General features: G+C 38.4%; 1 protein-coding gene across 2 annotated transcripts in view; it reads left to right on the top strand.

The window, feature by feature from the left end:
- The window catches only part of PIGN (phosphatidylinositol glycan anchor biosynthesis class N), a 97671-nt gene that overhangs the window by 5648 nt on the left and 66040 nt on the right, over window positions 1–25983 (top strand). For both annotated transcript variants that reach the window (XM_085052081.1, XM_085052082.1), the window contains exons 2-7: window positions 6191–6451; window positions 10362–10483; window positions 11598–11696; window positions 15429–15535; window positions 21557–21681; window positions 22898–23028. In XM_085052081.1, the coding sequence (XP_084908207.1) occupies window positions 6225–6451; window positions 10362–10483; window positions 11598–11696; window positions 15429–15535; window positions 21557–21681; window positions 22898–23028 (811 nt within the window). In that variant the 5' untranslated portion in view covers window positions 6191–6224. The remainder of the gene's footprint in view (window positions 1–6190; window positions 6452–10361; window positions 10484–11597; window positions 11697–15428; window positions 15536–21556; window positions 21682–22897; window positions 23029–25983) is intronic.

Consider the following 25983-nt stretch of genomic DNA (forward strand, 5'->3'; position numbering starts at 1 on the left):
TGTATGACTTTAAAGTATGATCCTTGCCCCTTTTGTTGCTAAAGGGCAGAACTGTCATGCTTGTATTGGTATTTGTGCTTTATTGCACAGTTTTATTGCAAATGGCTTTAAAAATACTTCAGGGGGCCTTCAGCCTTAGTTTGTTAGGTAGGCTCCAATAAGACAGAAGACTGCTGTGGCAAGCTGTCTGTCATGTGCTTGTGTTCTCTTAAGTGCCACTTGTCCCTTGACCCTGACCTGTGAAAACTGGTGGGATGTGTTTTGTTAGACATTGTCAGGCTGATGTTCTTCCCCAAAAGTGTCCCATAAAACTTTTAATATGAAGAATCTGTCTACAAAATCTCCAAGCAGGTTAAGAAAAAACAGTGACAGGAAAAAAAACCCTTGTGTTTTGTTCAAGAATGCAGAAGTCTGAGGGAATCTGCTACTTTTGGTAGCACAAAAAAGAATTAAACAGTCCATATTGAGATGAAAATATGGTGTTAAACTGTAAAACAGTGGTGCTTGAAGAAGACTTCCTGGTAGAGTATTGTGAATGGCTTGGAAATCAAGAAATATGCAAGAGGATTTGCAGGTAGCTCCCGAGAACAGGCATAGGTCCCCCCAAGTGCTGTTACCCAGTGAAATAATTCACAAGAAGACCACTCAGGGTCTCTTGCTGTTGGGTTTTGTTTTTTCTGAGTTCAGAATTTCTATCTGCCTGCATACTGAGCAGATGTAATGCTGAATTTCAAAACTGTTTTGCCTCTTCTTGGCAAACACCACCAAAGGGTGGTGCTCTTGTTTTCTCTTTCATGCCTCAAAGGAGTTATTTTTTCTTTTAAAAGTGTTCTTGTTATCTTTATCACTGCTGTCCCATTGTCAGTTTTGTTCTCAGGTGTGTTTTGCTTTTGTTTGGTCTTGTTTTTTTTTTTTTTTGCCTGGAAGACTTATGGATATGCTTTCCCATGTTTAGTGATAATTCAGAGAAAATTGTGTAGGCTGACACTGGGATAACTGATTTGCAGTATGTTCAAGTATTGGGACACTTGAGATTTCATTGGTGCTTCTCAGGCCACAGTCAAATTTCTCCCTGAAAAATTGTGGCAAAAGAGACTTTTCTAGGCAGGCAGAGTAATTTTGATTATTAAGTGATGTTAAAAAGAAAATAAAATATTCTTTGAGCTCTTTGCCTCCAGTTTGGATGTGCTTTACTGAACCACATTTAAAATTTAAAACAGTTGTCATTTGTTATTATAATCCCTGAAATGCTCAGTGAAGATGTTGAACATAAAATAATTTTAAACAGATGGTTTGAATTACAAAAGCCACTTCGGTGCCAGAGCAGGTGGAAACACTGTAGTTGCAGTTTCATTGTCTGTCAGAGCATGTTATGCTTCAGTAGAGAAAGAAAATGAAAATTTGGGAAAGAGGAAAAGGGACCTCATCATTTTCCCACTTCATAGTATGTTTACACAATGAAGTCAAGATGAGGATTTGGGGTTTCCTATATTGAAGTAGTATGTGAAGATATGAGAGTTACTCAGAATTGGCTGTTAAGTCTCTTGTATAAATTACAGTCAATGTCTTGTACGGTTTTATATAAATTACAGCCTTGTGCGGTCAGTAGGTGTATGGGCTGTGACAGCAGGAATGACTTGAGTGCATTTCCTTACTAGTGTAACTCTTCAAAAATCTGAATTAGTAAAATAATAGGGTAGGGACTGCTAACACCATTTTAGATGTTGTATAGCTGCCTTACCATGCAATGTACTGTCAGACCACCCAACTTCCATTTGCTCCTCAACCCTAAGGATCATTTTTTGTGTACTGACAAATTGTACAGTCACCACTTTGACAGTTAAATTACAAAATACACAACACTGTTTAGTTGAAAAATATTAGTCAGCCAGAAGCACAGCAGACATTCTTGTCTGTTTCTTTTTTCTGTGAAAGATACTTACCAAGGCCATTGATGCTTATTGAAAATGCATTTCCAATTGATTTTCTTTATCTTAATCAACAGACTTGACAGTATTAGTGAAGCATGGTCCCTCTAAAAGAAATGACTAATGTACCTTTAGCTCCTTTCTTTTGACACTTCATTGTCCTTAAGAAAATATTCCTGCCAGTGGGGCATGTTCCATGCAGTGTTTTGCATATGTTTTATTGCATATTTGGAGAAAGAAAAGTATAAAAGGGAAATGTTACATTTCTTTTGAAGAACTATATTGTGTTACAATACAAGTAGGGTTTTCTTTGCCTTATAAATGATGCTGAGAGATTATAACTTCAGAGGGAATGCATCTTAGATGTAGAATACTTTGGGAGAATGAATGCTGCATTAAATTATGTCAACCTTCCTGTTAATTGTTAAGAGACCTGATCCAGCCTTGTGCTGTGGAGGTAGCTTCTATGGCATGAGTCAAAAAGAAGGTTTAAAAAAAAAATTTGTCAGCAAATTACAGATGAACTTGAGGAGAGGGAAATGCTCATGTGAAGAAGTGTTGGGCTTGGGTAGCTCATTGCAGCTGTCTTTTTCCTCTGCCACTGTCACAGTCTGGGTGACTTAGTCTTTGCACTGACACAGCAGTTGGTGAGGAACTTGTTGCTAACAGCAGGATTTTTGGTGTTGTTTCGATAGGTGTGAGTACAAAGGAAGAAAGGGTCTCTTCATCCCATCTGCCACCAGCTGGGAGCTTAACTTTCTCCCTGAGAATTCAGAGTGAGGGGAGAGAACCACCAAAAAACCCTTCTCTAATATGCGTGTATCACTTTATTCCAAAGTACTTTTCCAAAGTAATTAATTGCAGATCCTTGTTGCTTTCCTTTCTTTAATCTTCTAGACTTTTAGAAAGGTGTCTGCTGGTTCTGCCTTGCTGTCTCTCAGATCAATTGCTCTCCTGCGTCGTCTCACTCTGCTTTGCTTGTGTACAATATCCAGTGAAGTGAGAAACTGAAGTCTCCTGGAGCCCTCGGCATCACCAGGGCACTGCTAATTTTCTACTTTCTTCCTTCGTTCTTGTGAACAACTCATATTTAACAGGCATCAAGCAGCTTAGTAGATCTTTAGTACTTTCCTGTTAAGGATCTGAAAAGGCTGTTTGTTTAAAAATCCACTACAGATTTGTGTTTTTGACTCCAAATTGTTTGAACAAAACTATTTTGTTGGAATAGTTTAACGTCTGACATAGTGGGGATTGGACAGTATTATTGTCTCTGTATTTGGTTTGGTAGATGGTGACAGAAGGGGAAAAATGTAGAAAGGAATAGATTGGAGTCTGATAAATAGCTTACTAGTTGGGCTGAGTCTATAGAGGAGGTGATTTGGTTGTCTGAGCTGTATTAGGATTCCAGGATTCTGTTGTAGCAAGTGGTGTGTTTGGGTGGACAGCAAGAAAAGGCAGGTGGCAAATAAGTTGCAATGTGCTTCTCTTACCTGCAAGACTCAGAGTGTCTTTCTTTTCTCTTGGTGTGATAGGCAATTACTTAAGAGAATAAAGTAGAGTAATGCAGCCAGAATTAGAATAAAGCTTGTGTTTTGCCCGGTGAAAATAAGGACTGTGGAAGGTATGGCACTAAATCACTTGCTGAGGTATTGCCTGAGAAAATATCACACAAAAATATTGAGATATCCTTGGCTTAGGTTTTCTTTGACAGAAAGATGGAAGATATATTTTCAAGTGACAGTTTGTTTATTCGCATTTTGGATGGCCAGGCACCTGAGGGCAGAGATGTTTTGGCACCAGTCATAAATACTTAGATATGGCTCCTCATCCTCAAAAGTGTGTGTGTTTAATACATTTCTATTTTTCTTCTCTCAACGGGCTGTGGCTTTTGGTTTTTCTTATAAGGTTGTGCTTAATCCACTTTTTCTTTTTATCCTGGTTATTTTTTACTTGTGAGGAAGAAATTGTTATTGAAATTGTTATCCTTGTTATTTCCATGCCTTTGGAACTTTCTGTCTTGAACAGTCAAACACCAGGCTCTATAGAGAACTTTGCATTCAGCTGAGTGCAATTAGGAACTTTCCAAAGCCTCTGTACCTGTGGGAAAGTATTCGTACACTTGAGGACAGAATACTTTGCACAATGTTGTGTCACAATGATGTAGTAAAACTGTGTTTGCAAAAATAAGTATCTTTTTTTTTTCCTTATTAATTCTATAGATACTACAGTCTAAGCATTACATTTGAATTGTGTTGATTGAACTCTTTTTTTTCTGTGAGCAAGGATTGAGTGAGGCCTGGGGAGAGTTAAAGCAAAGAGAATTAGCTAGTGCAGAAAACAGATTAGGTTACTAATGCTTTAATTAGTAGAATTTAGAATATGTTAAGCTATACAATTGTAGCATTGGAAGCATGCAACAAGTATCTGATAGAAGTAACTGCTTTGTTTAGTAGGGTGTTTAGTCTCATCGGTTTAAGGCATGAGTATTTTGATTTCTCTTATCAAGCACAACTGCATCAAAAGGAAAAGCCCTGTGGAAAATAAAACTGAATAAAATGAGCTCTGACACTGAACTTAGTGGTATTTCTGTGATTGTGATTTCATGTATTCAAATTGATGCAGGAACCCTGAATACTTAAAAATAAAACATAAACAAACTGATACTTACAGATATTCTAAGTCTCTTGGAGTCTTGCTTCAAGACATAAAAGCGGGTAAGTTCCCGATTAACAAAAAGTTTTTGTTTGTTCATTTAAATGTGACTGCTACATTTCTCTTTGAAATGTTATATTTTGTTATCTCAGTTTTTTAATGTGGTTTTCTCTCTGAATATCTAAAATGAGAAATTGCTATAGTAATGTTTCAGATTAGTTGGAGTTGTTGTGTCTGTGTTTCAGTAAGGAAAATGGATGGAATTGGAAGTTATGGCTAAGTTGCATGCAGATCTGAATTTTCTTTGGGTTAGTAAGTAATATTACGTATTATCTTTCAAATATTTTTTAGTGTGTTTCTTTTTTTTCCTCTGGTTTTCCTTTTTTTTCCTTTAAGTTTTTTGTTTTAAATAACAACATCTTTCAGAGTTTTAATCAGAGTTAAGGTTATGTGGTAGTAAAGCCTTTTATACTTACTTGATAAGAGTGGTAGATATACCATATGGTAGCTGCCTGTGTCTGTTCAGCTACTGGAATTCTGAACGTAGCCAGGTAAACTTAATATATATATTGTCATTTAGAATCACTAACTAGATTCTTAAACAAACAGTTTCTTTTAAAGAGATGTGTGTATTTACATAGGTAGTCTGAACCTTCCAGGCTGTTAGGAACATCTGTTTCTAAATTGGTGAATGGAGGTGTTGTTTGGTTAAGGCAGATAATTAGCTAATATTTAAGTAACTAAGTTAGCAGCTTGGACAGCACTAATAGTCCTTTGTCAGAATTCAGCCTCATTCAGGCTCAGGTCTCACACTTATCTTGGCCCATATTCATACTTACCTCCAGAAGGCATCACATGAACCCCACAGCACACTTGGCAAACACAGACATTTTCCAGCATACCTGTTACTAAGCATATTTGTGTCTCTAACATGGCATCAGAGGATGACAGGGCAGGAAAAAAAACATTCAAAAAGGGAATGTAATTCCTCAAACATAATTCTTTAGCTGCTGTGCTTTTGTCACTTGTTTTAGAAGAGGAATAGTATTCTGAGCTCAGCACAGCATCTTTGTTCTTTTAAAAGGTTTCAGTTTCTAGGCAGAGTATAATGAGCCCAGATTTGATGGCAAACTTGGAGGGAAAAAAAGCAATGTTGGGTGGATGTTTGTTATAGGATGGCTTTCTCTAGCTGTCTGGTTTGCATTTGCCTGAACAGACTTCAACTCTGTCCTGCAGCCAGCCAGTAGAGGGTAGTATGTTCATGGGGACACTGCATTGTCTGAGTCTTCTGTCACTGATGTAGCTCACAAAACAGACTGGCTTGATTCAGTGATCTTTTGAAGCCATCTAATAAACCCCTAAACACCAGAGATGAGTTGCTGAGACATAATGGTTTATCTGAAAGTCTGAGTTAGTCATGCAGTGACTCTCACCAGAACTTCTGGGGGAAAAAGCTTGTTGGAAGCAGAAATTGATTATGGATTCTCGATTCTGGCGACGACTGTGATTGTTGTACTCCCATTCCATAACAAATGAAATAAAAATTGATCTGATAAGTCTCATCTGCCTCACTTTTTCTCTCTCTCTCTCTCTCTCTCTCTCTCTCTTAGTGTTGGACTTTGCCTTTACCAGCTGGCTGCTGCCATGGATATACCAATCTTCATACTTGCGGGGCTCCTTGTGCATTGCGTGTTCTTGGTCTCCATTTTTGACATCTACTTCAGCTCTCCCCTTGTCCATGGAATGACTCCTCAGCAGACTCCACTGCCACCTCCAGCAAAACGTCTTGTACTTTTTGTTGCCGATGGCCTGCGGGCAGATTCTCTGTATGAGCTGGACAGCAGTGGCACACCCCGGGCACCTTACCTGCGGTGAGTCCCAAACTCTCCCGAGCCACAAGGTTTTGCTCCTGGAGGCAGCTCTAGGCAATGTTGAAAAGAGAGCAAGAAGAACAACAATTGTGGTTGCTTGAGTACTGCCTTCCCTCTGCCTTCAACATAACAAACTTTGCAGTGTTACACTCTGCAGGAATGGATGAGTTTGGGTTGGTGTGCCTTGTCAGGAAAGCTGCTAAAACAGGGACAGTGTAAATTGAGTCCATACTGTCCCCTGAACACCACAGATATCCAGTAACTGAGAGGGGTGTGAACTTTCTCAGTCCTCATCAGCATGGTATCAGTTCTGAAGCCTGGCAGTCTCTAATTTAAACTGCTTACTAGATGCTCAGTTTAAGAGCAGCAGTTCATTAACGTGCTTGTCTTCTAATTCTAAGCTGCTGATGAAACTTTTTAAGGAGTGATTAAAAGAGATGTCTTGATTGTATCTAACAGCAGGCTGCCACTTCCTCTTTGTTCCACTCTTCCTGCATGTGTGACCCTGCTGCCTCCCTTGTACTCTCTACAGTGTGTCTAATTGCTGTGATTTAGTTTAAGGCTGTGAAAAAGTAATTCTGCCAAGAAATGTTTAAAGTCATATCCTCGTGTGCTTAGAACTAATTTTCATTAACTTTCCCTGTTTCCTTATATTAAGATAATTATTTGATCATAAGACAATTAATTTCCTTGACTGAAAAAAAAAGACAGTATTAAATAAGAATACTTTTGTTTGATAGCATTGGTCTGGCTTGACTGTTAGAGCAAACCCAAATAATCAGTCATCTGAAGCTCTCAGGGCTTTTGCAGTCCACTACTGCAAAAGTAGTACAAAAATGTGAGGAGTCCTTGCTACAGTGCTTGCCAGCCCATAGGGGCTTACTCGTACCTGCTTCTGCTGCTGTTACAGTTTCTGTAAGGTGCTGTCTGCTGCTGGCAGGTGTCTGCCACATCAGTGTGAGTTTAGCATGTCAACTTCACACTTAGTTCAGAGCAGTTTCTTTTCTTAGCAGTAATACTGTTGGTCTTTTGCATCAGCAACCGAGACCATCAAGGTGTGAGTGCTGCAATAGCCCCATCACTAGAAGTGGTGAGTAGTGGCCAAGACAGAGTTATAATCAGTATTTTTTTCACAAAGTTATTTGAGTTTTTAAGTTTCAGCCATTCAGCATTATCATTCCTATCTAGAAGAGAGTTAAACTATGTATTAGCTTGTTTACTGATGGAAAATTGGCACTTTTGCTGTCTCTGCTTTAACTTGTTTGTGGAGTTAGGGACTTTCTATTTCGAAGTTTGTAGAAGTAAAGCATTGTCACCTGTGGTGAAAGGACATGGGTGAATGGGAGGGAAGAGCTGCCTTGTAACAGGCAAAGATGCAGGTACATTACTCAGTGGAAGAAAATGCCAGTAGAGTGTGAAGTGCATCTGTAATTCTCTCATCTCTCATTCTGCATAGAAGTAGATATATGTGTGAGAGTGTATATGTAAGAGATGATGAACAGAAAAAACATGCAGCATGTTGTGCCTTCTGAAATGTGGAGGGTCAGGCAGCCCAGAGCATATCTTCAGATCTACTGCATGAGCTACCACAATTTTGAAGCAACAGGCTCAGTGTTTTGTCCCTGAACCTTTGAACTACACAACTTCCATAAGCTGATTTTGTAAACTGGATGACAAGATCAGGTGTTAGTTTCTGGAAGTGTTTATTTTTTTGATTCTGCCAATTTTTTGCTGCCTGAATATTCCTTTTTCAATAATATTAACTCAAAGTATATGCAATTTAATATACACTTTACTCTTTTCTGTGTTCATTCCTAAGTTACAAGTGTTCAGTCCCTCCCCCACTTTATAGTAGTGGGCAATGTAACAGCCAGGTTACTTGTCTTTTCCAAGTGGAATACTTGGGGAACTACTACATTGTTAATGAGGAAAAATTATATTTAAATGAGCAAGAACCATTCTTGTAGCACTGTGCTATTAAAAGAAGCAAAAAGTTTTAGTAGGTATGTGGAATTAAAAATAAATATGCATTAGGCTTGAAGCAGATTGTTGAATAATATATGTATACCAAGTACCTGGTCTTTTACAATATTCTTGAAAAATCCAGTTTTTGGAAGTGTTGTGATAGCTGTGAGGCCTAGTTAAGTGGTCTGAATTGCTGTGATGGTGATTTCAGGGAAGATATTTTCTTCCTTGCCTGTCATGTTGCAGCCATATTACTATATCATATTAATATTCATCGTAGTTATTATGGGTAGCTAATGTTTATACTGTCATGGAAATTATTTTTTTTTAGTCATTCACATAATTCAAATGAATTCTAAGTAGGTAAATGACAATATCTGGCTATATTATTTCTGCCTGGTATGTGTTATTGTTGACTTCAGATCCTGAAGTCATCCTATTGTTGAAAACAGCCCCAGAAATGCAAAGGTAAAGAATTAGTTTCCAATTCAATAGAAATTAATTCTAATTAAAACAATTTCCTACCTGTTGTTACAATGAATTATGAGGAGAGCTGCAAGAATTTTGTATTTATTATAAATCTTTATGAATGTTAGTGTAATACATCCTGATCAGTCTTTATGAGAACTTTAACTAATACATAAATCCTTTCTTCAAATTAGTGCTTTTTACAGTACAACTTGCATTAACTCCTAGCTGAGATGAGAACTAGGAATAACATGTTAGAATGTCACTGTAATATTTGGGCTATTCCAAGTAGTTCTGTGAGCTTTCAAGTGACTCTGAGAATGTTGGGTCTAAGATGGGTTTTAAAAACCCCAATAAATTGTGAATGCTGCAAGCTTAGAGTCAAGCCTGAAATTTTAGGTTGTTTAAAAGCATGAACTTAGAATTCACTTGGGCTAAAACACATGTGATAAAACCATACTGAATTTGGTAGCTCATATAATGAATGACAAAATTATAATTTCCTGGTAACATGACTGTTAAAAACTGCTTTGAATTTATTCAGAAGATTCTGCTGTTTTTTCCCTATAAGGGAAATCCCTATAAGGTAGGTCCTGTTGTGTTTTGTTTTCTTTCTCCCCTTGCTCTGACAGTGAGCAGTGAATCTTTCTCTTCTTCCAGAAGATGGAGACAAGAAAACAGCATATGGTAACACTCACCTCTTGCTTCCTGACAGGCTCTGGCTGTTCGGATCTTCAGCAGACAAGAATAGTTTATGAGGCAGTTTCTTATGCTTGGGCTTTGTCCTATGTTTTCTTTGCTTTTTATCTGTTGTAACTATTTATTGTATGTGCATAAACCCTTGACACTTGATATATTTCTGTGTATATGGTGAGAAGGTATTCCCCTTCACTTCGGTGTAATTGCAAAAGATACAAGGTTTACTTAAATTTTCTTCTTGTTGCCAAGATTATTTGCACCTTAGATTTATGTGGGGTTTGAATTTTCTTAGTGTTGGTTTCCAAGATTCAGCACAGATAAAGGCAGACATGGTCACAAGAGCTAATTATATTGAGTGTGTTTAAAGAGTAAGATAAGATTGAACTAGACACTTTCAGGCTAAATGGAAAGAACAAAGAAGAGCAACACCAGGCAGAAACAATCTGTTGGTGAAAAAATGTAAGTTAAAGAGGAAAGCAGCAGAAAAAAATAGCATGTTAATTTTAAGTGTATTGGAACACCAGCTAAAGTCATCTGTTTGCAGTGCTGATGGGCCACAATAGTAATGTGCTCTGTGGGGTGTTATAATATAGAGCTACTTGCAGGTTAATGTTCTGCTTGTTTTACTGCACAGCAGGTGGTAGTGAAAACCTGTTTTAGTTTGGGTTTGGGAGTTTTTTGCATTTCCTGCCTCACTTCTAGCTGTCACTCTTTTTATCTACAATTTGTTGTACTTCAACAAGTCATGAGCATTAACTGCCTTGTATCCTGTTTTTAGGGGTATTCTGGAGAATAATGGCAGCTGGGGAATCTCTCACACCCGGGTCCCCACAGAATCCAGGCCGGGGCACGTTGCACTTATAGCTGGATTTTATGAAGATGTCAGTGCAGTAGCTAAAGGTAGGCTTGTCCTAAAGCTTTGAACGTTGGCCTCCAAAATAAAGTGTTTCAGTGACGTGCTAGGCTTCTAGAGGATTATTGATAAATACCTGCATTGTGGTTTATATGCCAAGATGATATGGAAAATAATAATTTTGGATGGGTTTCCCACTCTTAATATAGCTAGAAAACACCTTACATAAATTAATATTTTGTAGCATGGTTGAATTTAGCACCCTGAGCCTAAAAGCAGAAGTGTCTAACAGCCTCACCTCTTCATGTAACAGAGTTTTTCAATTATCACTTGGGATGTAATAAGAGATGGCTGCATTGGTGTTGCAAAGAAGAAATGAACTGCAGTGTCTCAGCTGAACCATTGCTAGCTTGAGTTGGAGAACTAGGAGCAAAATAAAGCAAAAGCCCCAAGCATGTGTTTTGTCCAGTGCTGTTACTGAGTGTTTGGGGCTTAATTATGCAGAACAACTCTTTGCATTTCTGACTTGGTCTTGTGTGTGCTCCTCTGCCTTTCCCCAGGCTTCCAGGCCTGAGCACTAGTTATGTGTGTTGGTGTTGGTTAGGAGAGGTGAGGGGAATTACTTGGTCTTGTCAATGTTGCTAATGAAAAGATTCTTCCTTCTGACAACCACTACAAATGCAGGATTGGCAGGAATACCTGGTTAAGAACATCTCTTTATTTCTGTCAATTGCCTTTTCATGAAAACAGAAAATCTTGAAGGTTTTATTGTGAGGAAGTGCAACATCACTGCTGGAAATATAAGTGTGCAGCTTATTGCCTGAAATGCCAAAAGCTGAGTTCAGACAACAGGAGATGCAGAATTCAGGAAAATTTTAGTTGTTTAGAAGGTAAACCAGCTGTGTGCTTTGCCTGTTTGAAACCCTGCATAATGAGATTTGCCTAGGTTTTCAGTTCGCTTATTAATGAACGGGAGACTAATTATAATAGATGTTGAAATGGAATTAAAATCAAGGTTTGCAAATTGGAGTTCATTGTGAAATAGTATGTTGTGGGGTTTTTAAAAAAAAAACCCACAACATTTTGCATGGACTATCAATTTTGGCGGTCAATGAGATCTTCTGGCAATGCCATTTAAATGCAGCTGTGTTTGTTTAACAGGATGGAAGGAGAATCCAGTGGAATTTGACTCTGTTTTCAATGAAAGTAAATATACCTGGAGCTGGGGAAGTCCAGATATTTTGCCAATGTTTGCAAAAGGTAAGGCTTAATTTTATGAATCTTTAACGTGTAGTTATCAGGTAGTAAAATAGAGACACTTTGAATTTTTGTGTTAGAGAAGAAGATGAAAAAACTATTTTCAGCTTGTGTATTTCTTATACTTGATTTCTAATTTGTGAAATGAAGATGGGATGGAGGAAAAGAACCAAGCTTTTAATGAGGATATCCCTATTTATTACTCATACATCTAAATAGGCCTTAGGTAATTCTGTCAGTATACTAAAGGAAGCCCACCTTTAGTTATAAGGACCTAGTATTTTTAAATTTGTTGAGGCTTAAAGCTCTTGTTTTGCAAGCGTGGAGTTGGGATTGTTCTTCCTGTGCCTGTAGCTCCCAATGAACTGGGAGATAGAACTGCAGCCATGCCTTTTCAGTGTCAGAGCTGAAGAAGTAGCTTATTGTGGGTTATCCTGCTTCTACTCAGAACATTAATAGGTAAAGGGAAGAACTGTATGCAAGTAAAAACTTCATGTTTTTTTACTATTCCTGAAGCTGAGATCTTATGCCCATGGTGTGTGGTGTGTTAAAGTTTTGTTAGCCCAGTGCAACTGGTATTTGAGTATGCAGTGATTGCTGAGCAACACTTCAAATGTTTAAAGGTTCTCCAAGTTTAATATTGCTGTTTCCTTGATGAATGAGTGCATATACACCCTTTCACATAATCTCAGAATAAAAAGGCTCGAGTGAAAAGGGGACAAGCTAAGGGCAAATGCTGCTGTTCCGTTCTAGGCATTGATATTGACAAGTAAGAAAAAATGGGATAGGCAGGATAGGAGTGGAATGTAATATTGGTTTAGAAAAATGATACATCGTATTTCTCATGATGGTTCTTGAACTTTTTCTGAACTCATGTCTCTTCCCCCTCACATCCTGACATTCCCCCCCCACGCCCCTCTTTTCTGTTCTTTGCTTAAGCCTCATAAATTTATGATGAGCTGTAAAAATAGCTCCTGATGATTTCCCATGACCTCAGATTACAGCTTGTATTTGGAAATAGTGTGGTGGTGGCTGGGGAGAGGGGAAAGGTAGTTGCCCTTGCACAGATTATTTGTGTTTTTAGGGATATGTTCTTGGGAAGATACTTGGGGAATTCAAGAATTTCCCAGAGCCCTGTTCTTCTACTGGTTTTGTTTGAATAAGAAGATAAGCAGAGGACTTGGGAGCAGCTTTGATGTTATCTGAAGAGATGTGCAAGGATAATACTCTCTGTATGGCTTGTTAGTGGTATCAACAATGCAGCTTCCTTTTGGGGGGGGGCAGGGCGTGAAATCCCCCAAAGTTGACCAAGTTTAAGTGTAGCCATGTATCTGAGAAGTAGATGCTGTGTCAGAAAATGAATCATAGTTTCTCATGGTAGAAAGACAGATTAACTTCTTTGAGTTAGAAAAAGATAGTTTCCTTTCTTTCAAAGGTGAAGTTTTGTAGTACGGAAGGGAAAGGAATTAAGTGTTTGTTCTTTATCTTTGCTGTTACAAAAAAGCCAAGCAGGAGATAGAGAGAAATTAAGCTATGCGCCCCTTCCTTTTCGTGTTGCAAATTAGTGAGGACACAGGACTCTGTGTCATGCCAAATGTTCAGAATTTTACTGTTTCACCACTTGCATTGGATGATATATAAAGGCTATGTGGCACCTGTCGCTTTTTGGGAAGGATACAAAAATCCTTTATTTTCCTGCCATTGTCAGTTTTCTCTAAGTACTTTTCTTGTAATAAAATAAATAGTTCAAGAAAATGGTTGAGAGTTCTGTAAGGAAGTAAGAAAATACACTCACAGAATTTTTAAAATATCAAAATAGATATACATGAAATGTAAATTTGTCAAAGTTTTAATGACTGTGTAATTAGTGTTTCAGTCAGAGAACATGTCTGAAGTACCGTTGTATCTTGAGCAGGATTAAAAGGTATTTGTTTCTAATAGTTAAACTCATTTAATATACACAAATTCACTATGCTGATTTTAACCTTATTTTCTGTGAGGTTTTTAGATTATAACCTTGAAATTATCTTAAGGAAAGTGTTGGCATACTGTTGTCTGCCCCCTCAAACAACAGAAATAAAATAATATTTTCTTACATTTTGCATATTATAATTTTTATTTAAAAAAAAAGAGAAACTGTTTTTTATAAACTATGCAGGCGCTTCAAAACTTTCCTGGTATGACTTCATTTTGCCACTATTTCTCTTTATAGCAGTGCGGGATTGGGTGGATTGTTTTGCTTTGCTTTGGTAGAAATTAGAAATGGATAAGTGGTAGAAATGTTCCTTCACTTGTTTTGCAAACCATGTGCTGTCATTTGGCTTCTTTGGTGTGACACTTCTCAAGGAAGGACTTCTCAAGTTTTCTGTGATGCTGTGGAAAAGCACTACAGCATTCCATCCTCTTAGACTATCAGTCATCCTGGCAGTGATGGACAGGCCTTATTTCTTCTTTTGAACTCATTTGTCCACCAATTGGAACTCCTAAAATCACTTTTTAATTCCTGGCAGTATTTTCTTCCTTTTCTTTTGGACTGAGAATTGCAGTGAGTGTTCTGTGTTATAAGTAGTAGTAACATCTCCAGGGGCACAGGGGAGAGCTGCACCAGAAAATCTGTGCCAGCTTTCATCTTCCTGGCCTGAAATACCTGCATCCTTTTGTGTGGGTTTCTACATAATCTTGGTTAAGCAGCTCCCTTATACTGGCATGTTAGTTCATTCACAAGCCTGGAAGCTTACACAGCTGCATTATATAATCATGACATCCAGCAAAGTGGATATATTCTCTGTGGTCATCAACTGATTGAAGAACATTTTCCCCTCTGGGAGTTTACATAGTCACAGTATAAATGGCACCCCTGAGCTGTAACAGCTCTGCCATTGACTGAATTATTTAATTAAACTTCACCTAGCTTCAAATCTTTTCAGGACTTCTGAAGCTTAATTTCTTCCCAGTCTTTGTCTTCCCCCTGCCCCCTCCCTTCTCTGCTTTGATCCCTTGACAGTGAGTAGAGAATGAATTTGCCTTGTCTGGATGCTGTGTTTGCACATCAGTGGCCCTTGTGTTGTACTTAGTGATGAACATAGTTCAGTAGTTCTCCCTTTTCTGTTTTGGATGCATGTTTTAAAGATGCAGACTTTGAATATTGTCTCCTGAAGTTGTCCACTGGGCTTTTGATAGCTAGAATTGATAGACAGTAACCCTCCTGATGTCTTTGTTATATGTGACATATGATGTTTTCCTGTGGAAAAGACCTCATTGATAAGGCATTGTCTTGTATGATTCATTTGAAAAGCCAAGAGCTGAATATATTTTTCTTAAACAGCCTGCCCCCAAAACACATTTTCAAATGAGACTATGAATATGTATCTTCCTTGGTTAGAAGTTTCTCAGTGAAATTCTTTGTTTCAAAACCAAATTCTGTTTAATTTGCTTAAACTGGTATTTGGTTTTCTCCTATCTGTTTTTCCATATTTTGTTTCCTTGCCTGAGTGTACTGGATAACATTGTTTTTCATTCATCTGAGGTGCTGATAAGCTAATGAGGTAATATGGTATCCAGGCTTCAAAAAAAGGATTAATTATAGGAAAGTTTAAAATAAGGAGAACATTTCTTTGACTTCTTTTAGGACCATCATTCTTGGAAGGTTTCTACTCCTATGCATGAAAGTATTTTTTGACTATGAGGAAATAAAAAAATCTTGTATCTCATATGCCGTTTATATTGTTTTTGCAGGTGCTACTGGAGATCATGTTTATACATTTTGTTATGCAGCAGAAAGTGAAGACTTTGGAGCAGAAGATGCAGCCAAGCTTGACATATGGGTTTTTGATCATGTTAAGGTGAGCAGAGAATCTTTTTATGCTACCTGTTTATAAAAAGTACAGTGGAATGTTAACTTTGTCATAGAACACGTTAATACTTTATCATAGGACTAGAAAGTAAGAAAGTTTTGAAAGACCTGTTACTTGGCATGAGTAAAAATTTCTTGAATCAACTTTCATGACAAGTGTAATAGATGCTTAAAGGAAATATTTGTCATTCAATGCTAATTAAAAAACACTAATAAAAGTACCCTTTAAAAACATTCTTGGGCTTTTCTTTGTTTTGTTTGCCTATAATGTTAAACCCATTTTGGAGTACTACAGACTCTTTAAGATCTTGAATGCAATTAGTTAAGGATTTTATAACAGGCATAACAGCATGAAGGCAGAAATGATAAGCCTTCATTATGAAAGCAAAATGGGCAATGTTATTGACTTATTTTTTGTCAAGCTTGTACCCTGACTGTAATTGTTCCGTGTAGCTGGCTGATTGATGTAGCTGGCTTCTGATTTTCTGCCGTGGTTCACACTATGCTGTAGCTGCCAGAGGAGTCATGGTTTGTTTTGAGGGACAGGGTGGGACACAAAGGTAGTTCAGGCCCTGGAGCTGTAGAATTTGTTGATGTGGTGCTCTGCTCAGCTGACTTGGTCAGTGCTGGTTCATGACTGTTTTCTGTGACACTGTCATCGTAAACGCTAATAGTCCAAGGCACTTGATTTCTGATCATTCATTAATTCCTGTATTTATCTTATTCCATGCCAGCTCACTAGTTCTGCATTAAAAAATGCTGGTAGTTGGCATTGGTGTATAAATCTGTATCACTGAAGCAATTAAGTGAGTTACTTTCTGGATTTCATAACAATGTTAATTGCATTTAAGACTTAAAACTTTTTCCACAAGATCTCTGGGCTCTATGCATTAGTGTTAGCTAATCAGCATAAATCAAATCGAACAAAATATAAAACAAAATATATCAATAAACCAAATCATCATCTCTTTAGGAAGTGACGGGTGGTTCTGCTTTAAACACTGGCATAGGGTGGAAAAGTTCACTATAGTTTGCTAATTTTCAAAGGGAGTGTTTTTCTGAGTTTGCAGGTGAAAAGATGTTTTTTCTATGTGCCGTCCTCTCCCTGAATGTGCACTTGTGCCATGTTGTGTGTTGTAATGCATGTGAATAATACAAATCAAATTAGGCTGTCAGTTACACTTGAATAGCTGTTGTCATAAAGTTGCACCCTGCTGTAATTTGGAGCTGCACAATTATGTGAGGGTGGTACTACCTTTCTTTTGCTTCAGAACACCTAATGGCATTTATCCTTTCAAGCTATAATGATATGTTTAAAATATATGTCATTACTGATTACTTTTTCCTTGGAGCCAGCACCATTATTTTTAAGACTTATTTTGCCCATCTAAATTCCATCCTGTGAATGGATAGGACTTGATTGACTGGCATAAGCCACACATTCCATTAATCATCTCTTCAATTACACATCAACAGTTGCTTCAGGAGTGTGAAAACTTGAGGCTTAATGAAACTGAGGTCACTCTGCTATTATAGCTCAAACAACTTTCAGCTGTGCTAGTGAGATTACATATAAGCAGAAATGGCAGTATGCTGGAATCTAAATTCTGCTTTGCCTACACTTTTTTTTCTTCTTTGTGTTTTATCTCAAGTATTTAACAATATGATATTTAACTTATATGTTGGCCAGCATAGTCCCTGGATTTCTGCCTCTTTGGGAAGCAAAAGACACTAAGTGTACTCCCTCTCTACTGTGTAGCCCACAGGTCCCAAGTATCGTGGGGGCCACTTGTGCCTTCCTCTGCCCCAAAAATTGATGGGGATAAAATGAAAAATGGCTACTCATGTTTGGGCTGCCAGTGCTGGCACTCTGCAATTGCTTGTTCTCTTTTAAAATGCTAACTAATGGTAAATTTATCAGGAGATGGGAAACTCTGACTACTTTTTATTTGTATCTTTGCTTAAATCATGAGTGGAAGAAAAATGTATGGTACTTGATATTTTTTGTCCTGTCTCTTTGTGATACAAGGTGATTTTAACCCTTTCTTGGGACAGAAAGACTAGGCTGTGTGGGTTTTTTATCTTCAGCATCATGAAAACTCAGCAATTTTAATGTGCGGTAGTAACTTGGGAGTGGTTTGGAGTTCCAAATAGGCATGGAGTTGATTGACTGGTTTTTATTCTGGGTTTTGGGTTGTTTGGGGTTTTTTTTTTTGTGTGTTTGGTGGTTTTTTTTAAGAAGCTTTCAAAATAATGAAGGGATGGGGTTTAAACTACTGTGGTGTGGCTCAATGATTCTCAGTTAAATAAACTTTACCTAAATCATAGTTTGAGTCTGTGGTAAGAAACTAAGGAGCAAAATACTGGGAGTCTGGATTAAGTAATGGGAAAAAAAAATCCTTCTTGATGCATTTCTGAGTTTTTTTAAATATTTAGTGGAAAATAGTTTTGGAAGATTTAACTCTTTTTGGGGGAGGTCAAAAGTTTAAAATTCCAGAAACTCAGTCCTGGAGAGGAGTTCCAATAGTGGCCTAAGAACAATTTATTGTGATCAAAGGGTAGGATGTGCACAAGATACTCAGTTAATGTCTTCTCACTGAAAAGGACATATATATACAGGTGGCAAAAGATTGTGGTTTTTTTTCCTTTATTCTTTTCTTATTTTGAACACAGTACTCTGTTCTTCCTTTTTCCCCTTTCTGCTGGACAAAGGCCATCTAAGCCTTCAGACTGTCCCTTCTGTGCAGGGTGGTGGCCAGAGTCCAGAACTGAATTATATTAAACTTTGAAGCTCTGCAGACAGTGCTGGGACCGGATGTTTATTTGTGCTGGTGGATTTCAATACAGATAGCTCTGCTCTAATTTGCAGTACAATGGTTTTATGATTTATTTTAAATGTGTTAGTGTCTTGTGCATGATCATGCTCAACAGATCTAAACCTGGCATATATGTTTAGCCTGCCTTTGTCCTTTTGTTTTACATCTGAAAACTGGCATAACTACTTGAACTCTCCCATCAGCACCAATCAGTGTGCACAGCTTTAATCAGCCAATTAAATTAAGTTGTCCTAGATTATGCACTAAGGAGCTTTGTGGAAGGAAGAGGTTTGTTTGTTCTCTCTGCTTGTACATACAGTCAACAGCAGTTTATCAGCTCTACTAGAGAGTCATGCTTCCTTGGAAGACTCTGTTTGAGGGAACAAAAGGTCTCCAACTACTTAGATGTTTAACATTTTAAAGTTCATCTTTTCTTCAGACATCTGTAAATAATTTTTTAGACCTTCTAAGTAGTCTTTATTTCTTCTTTGCTTTCTCCCACCTGAGGAGGGAGATGATTGGATCAAGATTTCACATAGTTATAACTAAAATTCTGTTGTAGTAGTTTAATTAGTATCACGTAATAATTAAGTTCACAGCTTGCTGTAAATGTTCTTATGAGGAACTTATTGCTCATCCCATTAAGCTGCCTATCAGTTGTGACCGGTGCATTATTTTGTTGTTAGTCGCCAGAAAATCAGACCAAAGTTGCCAGAATCATTTAAAAAGAAGGCTGGAAGGAAGCTGTAGTGGTCTTGAAGTCCAGCTCTCTGCACGCAGGAGGTTCAGTTAGAGCAGCCTGCTCAGGCCTTGTCCAGTCAAGTTTTGAGCATCTTCAAGGACAAGCCTTTTAACCAACTGTTCCAGTATCTGGCCTAAGTTATGGTTTACAAAATAACTTTTAAAAGTCTCTTTGTCTTACAAATTTTGCACATTCCAAATTGTGACTTTCCCCTTGTCTCATCTCTGAGGCCCTCTGATTAGTCTGGCTCAATCACAAGATTAAGATTCCCTTCACTCTCACAGTAGATGGTTCTGTCCAGCAATGGGACGTCTCCTTAGCTGCTTTTTACTGAGACTGGGAAAACTAAGTGTTGTCGGCCTCTTAGTTGTTTGCTGCTGTCCCTGAAACTTCTTGGTGAGATTCAGCTTACACATACAATGCAGGTAATATTACTGAATAGAGGAAATAAAAGGGAAACAAAAAAGAGTGAGACAGGAAGATATGGTTAAAATACAGTGATGGGTTGGAAACTAGTTTTGAGTAGAGGTAGGACTCAAGTTTTGTGAACGCTGAGTACCAAAAAGAAGAGGCCTTTAGCCGGCTATGAGGAGGTGCAAGGGTACTTCTGGACAAACAGTTCAGCAATGTCCAGAGCAAAGTGAAGTGATTTTTGCCCTTAGTGTGTTTGGTATCCTGCTTGCCAACTCACCACCTTTATCACCCATCACTCCTCGTGGTGAACTTCTTGTTGTTTTTTGGGTTTTTTCAGTAAACCATTTTTTTTAAAAGTTTTGTGGGATAAAGTTTGCTATTTGCTCTGGGAAAAGCCATCACCTCTTAGATTGCATTCATCTTTTGTATTCTTGTTCGTAATTAGCCAGAGTTTAGGCAATGTCTTCTGGCTGCTGCTGCTCTGGCTTACCAGGTGGCTGGGACTGGGAAAATGGGATGCTTTTGGTATGTCATGGGGACTTGTCTGCTGGGAGAGGAGAAGCTCAGGCCCTGCCTTCCGCTGAATGGTTTCTGTTACTTAATCATCCTGTGATAGAAAAATATGGGGCTTCTAATATACATTTTAGGATTTAATTTTGGGAGTTTCCTGTTTGTCTGTTTTGATATGCTATTTCCTTTTATTTCATTAAAATTAAGAAAACAGAGTTTTATTGTATCCTGCAAATTAGTGGTATGCTCTGGAAAGCTTCTTCAGTGTGTGGTCAAATATGTGCAGGTGGACGGATCTCTGTGGGAAATGAAAATCTCCTTAAAAATAATTATAGTGCTATTTAGTGTTATTGGATTTTGTTCTTGTATCTTTATTTAAAATATCTCTGGACTTTGGTCATGATTTTGTTTGGACAAGAACTGAGGCTGAGAGCATGCAAATACTAGTCCATGCAGCTTGTGTGTGTTCAGGGAGTTAGAAAAGTGGAATTGCATACTGCCCTGGTTTCCTGGCATAGCTCACTGTGATACTCTCACTGCCACTTTGGTCTTCCTTTGGGTACAGTGACTTTTGTTTACACAAGGTAGGAACTTTAGGTTTTAAGAGCTCCATCACTTTCCCAGCTGTGTGGTGGACTGCCCTGTCCTTTGGTGGCAGAAATGGTTCATTGCCTCTACTAGCATTTTCCCTGGACTCTTGCATGAAGTTCAAAGACACTCTCACTTATGTTAGTGTACTGAAGGGTTATCTAGATGCTCTTTCAACTAAAACCCTACCCAACTTTGTTTCCTTGGGCAGTGCTCTTACTAAGGAGCTGATGCTGGAATAGCTGTTTGCTTGCATTTTACATTGCTGCAGTGTGGTCTAACACAGAATAGCCATGTCAAGACTCATTCAATCCAAGGGGAAAATCCTCCCCTGGCATCTGCCTCAGGGATGCTTAAGTAGGACATGTGCAAGGCAGATGTATGTTCTGTAGTTCATATATTTACAAAACATGTCATGTTTTGTTCAGTTTTACTTTAGTTTCTGCAAACAAATTGTAGCTTGGTATCTCAGTCCTGCAGAACCTGCTTCCAAAGCAAGAGTATTTGAGACCTTTGCTTCCAGTTTAAATTTAGTAAATCAGTAGAAATGTAGAGCCATAAGCGGTACTTGGGAGTGGTTCATCAGTTTGTTTATACAGGATGCAAAGAAGGGATGATGTATTTCTTCCTGTGCAAACTCAAAAAAACCCCAAACAAAATCAAAACAAACCAACAAATAAAAACCCAAGAAAAAAAGTTCCCTGAACAACAAAAGAACACCTCAACTTAAATGTTGTCTTAGATAAGCTGAAATTTTTACTGACCATACTGATAGTAGTTTTCCTCCAAGCAGAAAACTAAGAAGTTATTATTTTTCTTCTTTCTAAACTCCAATCTTACTAGTATTTTGACATGGAAACAACAGTGTTTTAGTTTTAATAAGCTGCTTATCTTTTTCCATTTTACTCAGATTAATATATTAATGGCTTATTCCATACAGAGCTTCTTTAATTCTTCCAGAAGTAATCAAACATTGTTCTCTGCATTGAATGAAGAGAAAGTGGTGCTGTTCCTGCATTTGCTGGGCATAGACACCAATGGACATGCTCATCGGCCAAACTCAAGGTAATTGAGGTATTATGGGTGTCTTTCTTATTAGTTTTAAGTGCGTACAATAACTTTTTTAACAGTGCAATTTATCTAGCCAGAAATAAGACTTGTAGTGTTGGGGGTCATATATGTCACCATGATTGCCTGCATTCTGAACTTTTGGGGTTATTTTGTTTTTTAAGGTCCCATCTGTGGAAATGACAGATTTTGGCTCTATGCAGTATGCCTGGTTATACTCCTGTACTCAAGTCTGATTTTTAGCAGATTGTCTTAGTTATAGCCAACATGTAATCTAGAGGATATGCAGGAAATGCAGTTTTAAACATAAAATGGATATATTTTTCATATACCCTTCTGGTGAAGTGATATTGTTGAGTTTATAGACAGCAGTAAGCTCAGCAATAATGGCTGCAAATTTCAGCATTATGTTTTGGCTTTCCTTAAGACACTTGAACAAAGAGAAGAGTTTAGATAAACAGTTCCATCACCAATTCATCTGAAGTGTGTTATTTGAGAACTTCCTTTTCATTTCTTCATGTCCTGCTTTTCAGGATTTTGTCTTTCTGTTGATCCCTGCATACTTTTAAAATTCTCTGGTTTCCTACACCATTCTAAAGTTTATACTTGCTGTATGTCTAATGCTCATTTATTATGATTTTTTTGAAGACAGAGTTTTTAAACTGACTTTAGCAACAGATAGGAAATTAGTAGTCTGCAAGTTAATCATGGTCACTTTTTCTAAAAATATGCAATTTTTTTCTTTTGACCCACAAACTAGGGTCTCTTCTGATCTATGATTCATCTCAAAACACTGACTGCATGGTGAGATCTTTCTTTGCTATTTAGTTAGCAGCTTAAAGTAATTTTTTGCAACTTACCACTTAGTGTTTGAGCTTTCCAGAATTCCTTTGTTTTGGCATTCTCCTTAACCTGCCTGACAGCTGTGAGTAGTAAAATTACAGTCTTATGTCAAGGACAGGTCAGATTTGAAATATAAATCCATTTGAAACTCTGGTTTCAGTAATCTGCAAACTACTGCAACAATTTAATGTCTCAGTAAGACTCAGAAGGGGAGAGATTTTACATCTAGGAAGACTTTTGTTAGCTTGATGCTCATTTGAGGTTAAAGCTGTCTATACTCAAAGGACTGGGCTTTATGACCATGGATAACTTACTTTATACCAAATTTGTGAGCCACCTTGAATGTAATGCTTTTTTCCTATTTTTCAAGGGAATACCAGGAGAATATTAAACAAGTTGATGAGGGTGTGAAAGAAATTGCATCCATGATTGACAATTTCTACAGAAATGATGGAAAAACTGCATTTATTTTAACTTCTGACCATGGAATGACAGACTGGGGTGAGTCTTTTTAAATGTTGAGTCAGCTGAGTTTATGGGCATCTGCTGTATGATTAGAGAGCTTTGTCCCATGAGCAGCTTTGGAACCCCTGTTTTGATTTGGTATCCTAAGTGTTGCTTGTGTATGAAAACCCATGCAAATTGCTGTGATAGCTGCATTCCATATCTGGACAGAATAAAGACACGTAGGTAAAGCTTAATTTCTTTGGTGACTGCTAGTAGGGATAGAAAAATCTCTGCAGAAAAACTACCTCAAGCAGGAGGAGATTATTTGTGTTATTTGGCTGCCAGCAGCAAATTTGGTCTTGTTCCAGCCCATCTGGGAGATACAGTTTTCACTTTAATGCTCTAAAGCACCTGGAAAAGGTGGGAAATCTGTCTGGGAACTGGTGAAAAAACTTTACAGGGAGAGGTTGTGTGGGAGGTATAGAATCTTTTTGCTTGTTTTCGCATTTTAAGCACAGCAGAAAGGATGGGACTGCTGTGTGATCTTTCTAGAGGGGACTGGTGCTAGAGACAAGTGAAGGAGCTGAGAGAACAGAGACAAGAGTGAGGCAGGGGCCAACCATGCCAATACCCACAGAGTATTGTGAAGGGCATGGCCACAGGGGCCAAATGCTTTGAGGGCAGATAAGAAGAAGAGTTTACAGTGGTAAGCTCATTTAGACATTTTTTCCCTACTTGTTTTTTTTCCAGAATCTTAAGAAAACTCCTGTCCTTGTGTGCAGCCAGTGAAAGTGATAAGTCTCTCTTCCAATGCTGAGCATTTGCAGCTACTAACTGTGATACTTCTGAACCAAGGCTGCTCCAGGCATGGTTGTGGCAAAACAACAGTCAGCATCTTATTCTGTGTGTGAAATCCTGAAGTTTTTCGATTGAAGGCTTGCAGATCTTTTCTGTCAACAGAGATGACAAAAATATTTGTGTATTTATTCAAAATCAGCCTCATTACCATCTGCTCATTTGCAAAATAGTCTATTTTGAATATTATTTACTGTTGAGCTGACTGCCACTTGTGATAAAATTTTAATTCTGCTCTCCTGCTATGTTTCAAGAAAGCATTTCATAAATTTTTTAATAAGGAAGGTGTGTGTGTGTGTATATACATATACATATATATTTATATATATGATCATAGGGCTCTCAGGAGGTCCAACCACCTATTCAAGGCAGAATTAGCTTTGGAATCACACACAGATGCTAGAGCTTTATTCAGCATGGCCTTTAAAACCTCAAAGGGATGGACCCTATGCAACCCTTTAGGGCAGCCTGCTCTGCTGCTTGCCTGCCTTCATGGAGGGGGGAAAGATTTTCTTTATCTGCCATCTGAACTTCCTTTGTTTCAAATTACTCCTGTTCTGTCATCCTTCTACCATGCACCACAGTGACACCCTAGCTCCATCCTCTCTCAAGCCTCCTTCACAGTGCGATACAATCAGGATGCTCTGCTATGTCCTCCCCAAAGCCATTTTTTCTCCAGGCTGAACAACTCCTAGTCCCTCAGCCTCTCCTCCTTGCCCACAGTGGGGGCAAGTGCTCCTTACTGAGACCATTCCAGATGATGGGTGTCTTTCTGGTACCAGAAGAGCCCAAAAGTGGATCCAATGTCTAGAGGTCATCTCACAGGTACTGAGTAGAGGAGGATAATCCCTTCCCTTCCATGCTCCTGTTAACACTGCCTGGGGTGCTGTTGGCCTTCCTCACTGCCGGAGTGAGCTGCAGGGGTGTTCTCATTTTGTACTGGATCCTTTGATGGGGGAATAAAAGGTGATAGGTGTAACTGTTTCAGGCTTTGAGAACCACTGTCTCAGTTTTCTGTCATCTCTGTCTTGAAGGAAAAGCTTGATCTTGTGCCAGAGGTGTTAATAACTTTGAAGTTGACTTTAGTGAGTCCAAGAGCAAACCCAGAGGTGCTGCTCAGGCCCATTGTGAACTGTCTGCAGGATAGTTCAGGAGCTTTAATTTGAGCTGGTAGTATCAGCCCCTGCTGCAGCCTTTCAGTGGTTATTTGCAGGTTGGGATGTGTATCAGTTTTAAAGCAAATTAAACATTGGAAGGACTGGGGGGACCTATTAGGGAAAAGAATATGATCTGAATTAGACATGATTGAAGAAATTGTGGTTGCTTGCAAAAGCCAATGAAGTCACTTGCTTTCACAGTCTGACCCCATGATTTTGTTTTAAATTGATGTCAGATGCAACTGGTGACCACCAACATAGGGGAGTTCCATACCCACCCTCACCTTGGCCACTTGCTCCTGCAACCATCCTGGCACAAGTACTACTGCCTGGTATGCTGGACCACAGAATAGAAAATCAAACAACAGCACCCTTTTCCCCTGAAAAAATCTGTTTGGAGGGTGCTGGGGGGTAGAACCTGGAACTGACCCAGCTGGAAATAATTATTTTTCTTCCCCTCTTGTTATTCAGATCAGGCTGAAACCTGGTTCTTTGTAACAGGGAGTGGATACAGCTGCCTCTCTCAGCTGTATGTGTGTTAAAGTATTCATGGAGGCAGAATCTCAGTGAAATGCTGATGCAGCTGGTGGCTCAGCTAAAATGTAAGCTCACCAAAATATCGCTTTCCTCCTGCAGTAATAAGAATATAACAGATACAAGAAATAATCCCTGGTCTCTGGAAGATGGAGGAAGCTCTTTTCCCAACTTCTGCAAAGAAGAGCAGTTGTTGCTGTTTTTTGAGCCCAGAGAGTCCCACCAAAGACATCAGAAATCTAATTCCCAGACCAGTGTGTTTTTAAGCTTTGGGCTGTTTAAAGTAAGCAAAGTTGGCTCTTCAGCTCTGCCACAGTGATTGTTTAAGGGCAGAATTGGGTATGAGATTGGAAACAGCCTTGATTCTGTACAACAGTGTGCTTTCTCTGTCCGTTGTGTTTATTAAACTATATATTTATACACAGGGAAGAGCATGTGTCTGTGCAAGTACAAGGAAGATGTG

This window comes from Lichenostomus cassidix, chromosome 2 (genome assembly GCF_008360975.1).
Source record: "Lichenostomus cassidix isolate B80296 chromosome 2, HeHo_3.0, whole genome shotgun sequence".
Classification (NCBI taxonomy): Eukaryota; Metazoa; Chordata; class Aves; order Passeriformes; family Meliphagidae; genus Lichenostomus; species Lichenostomus cassidix.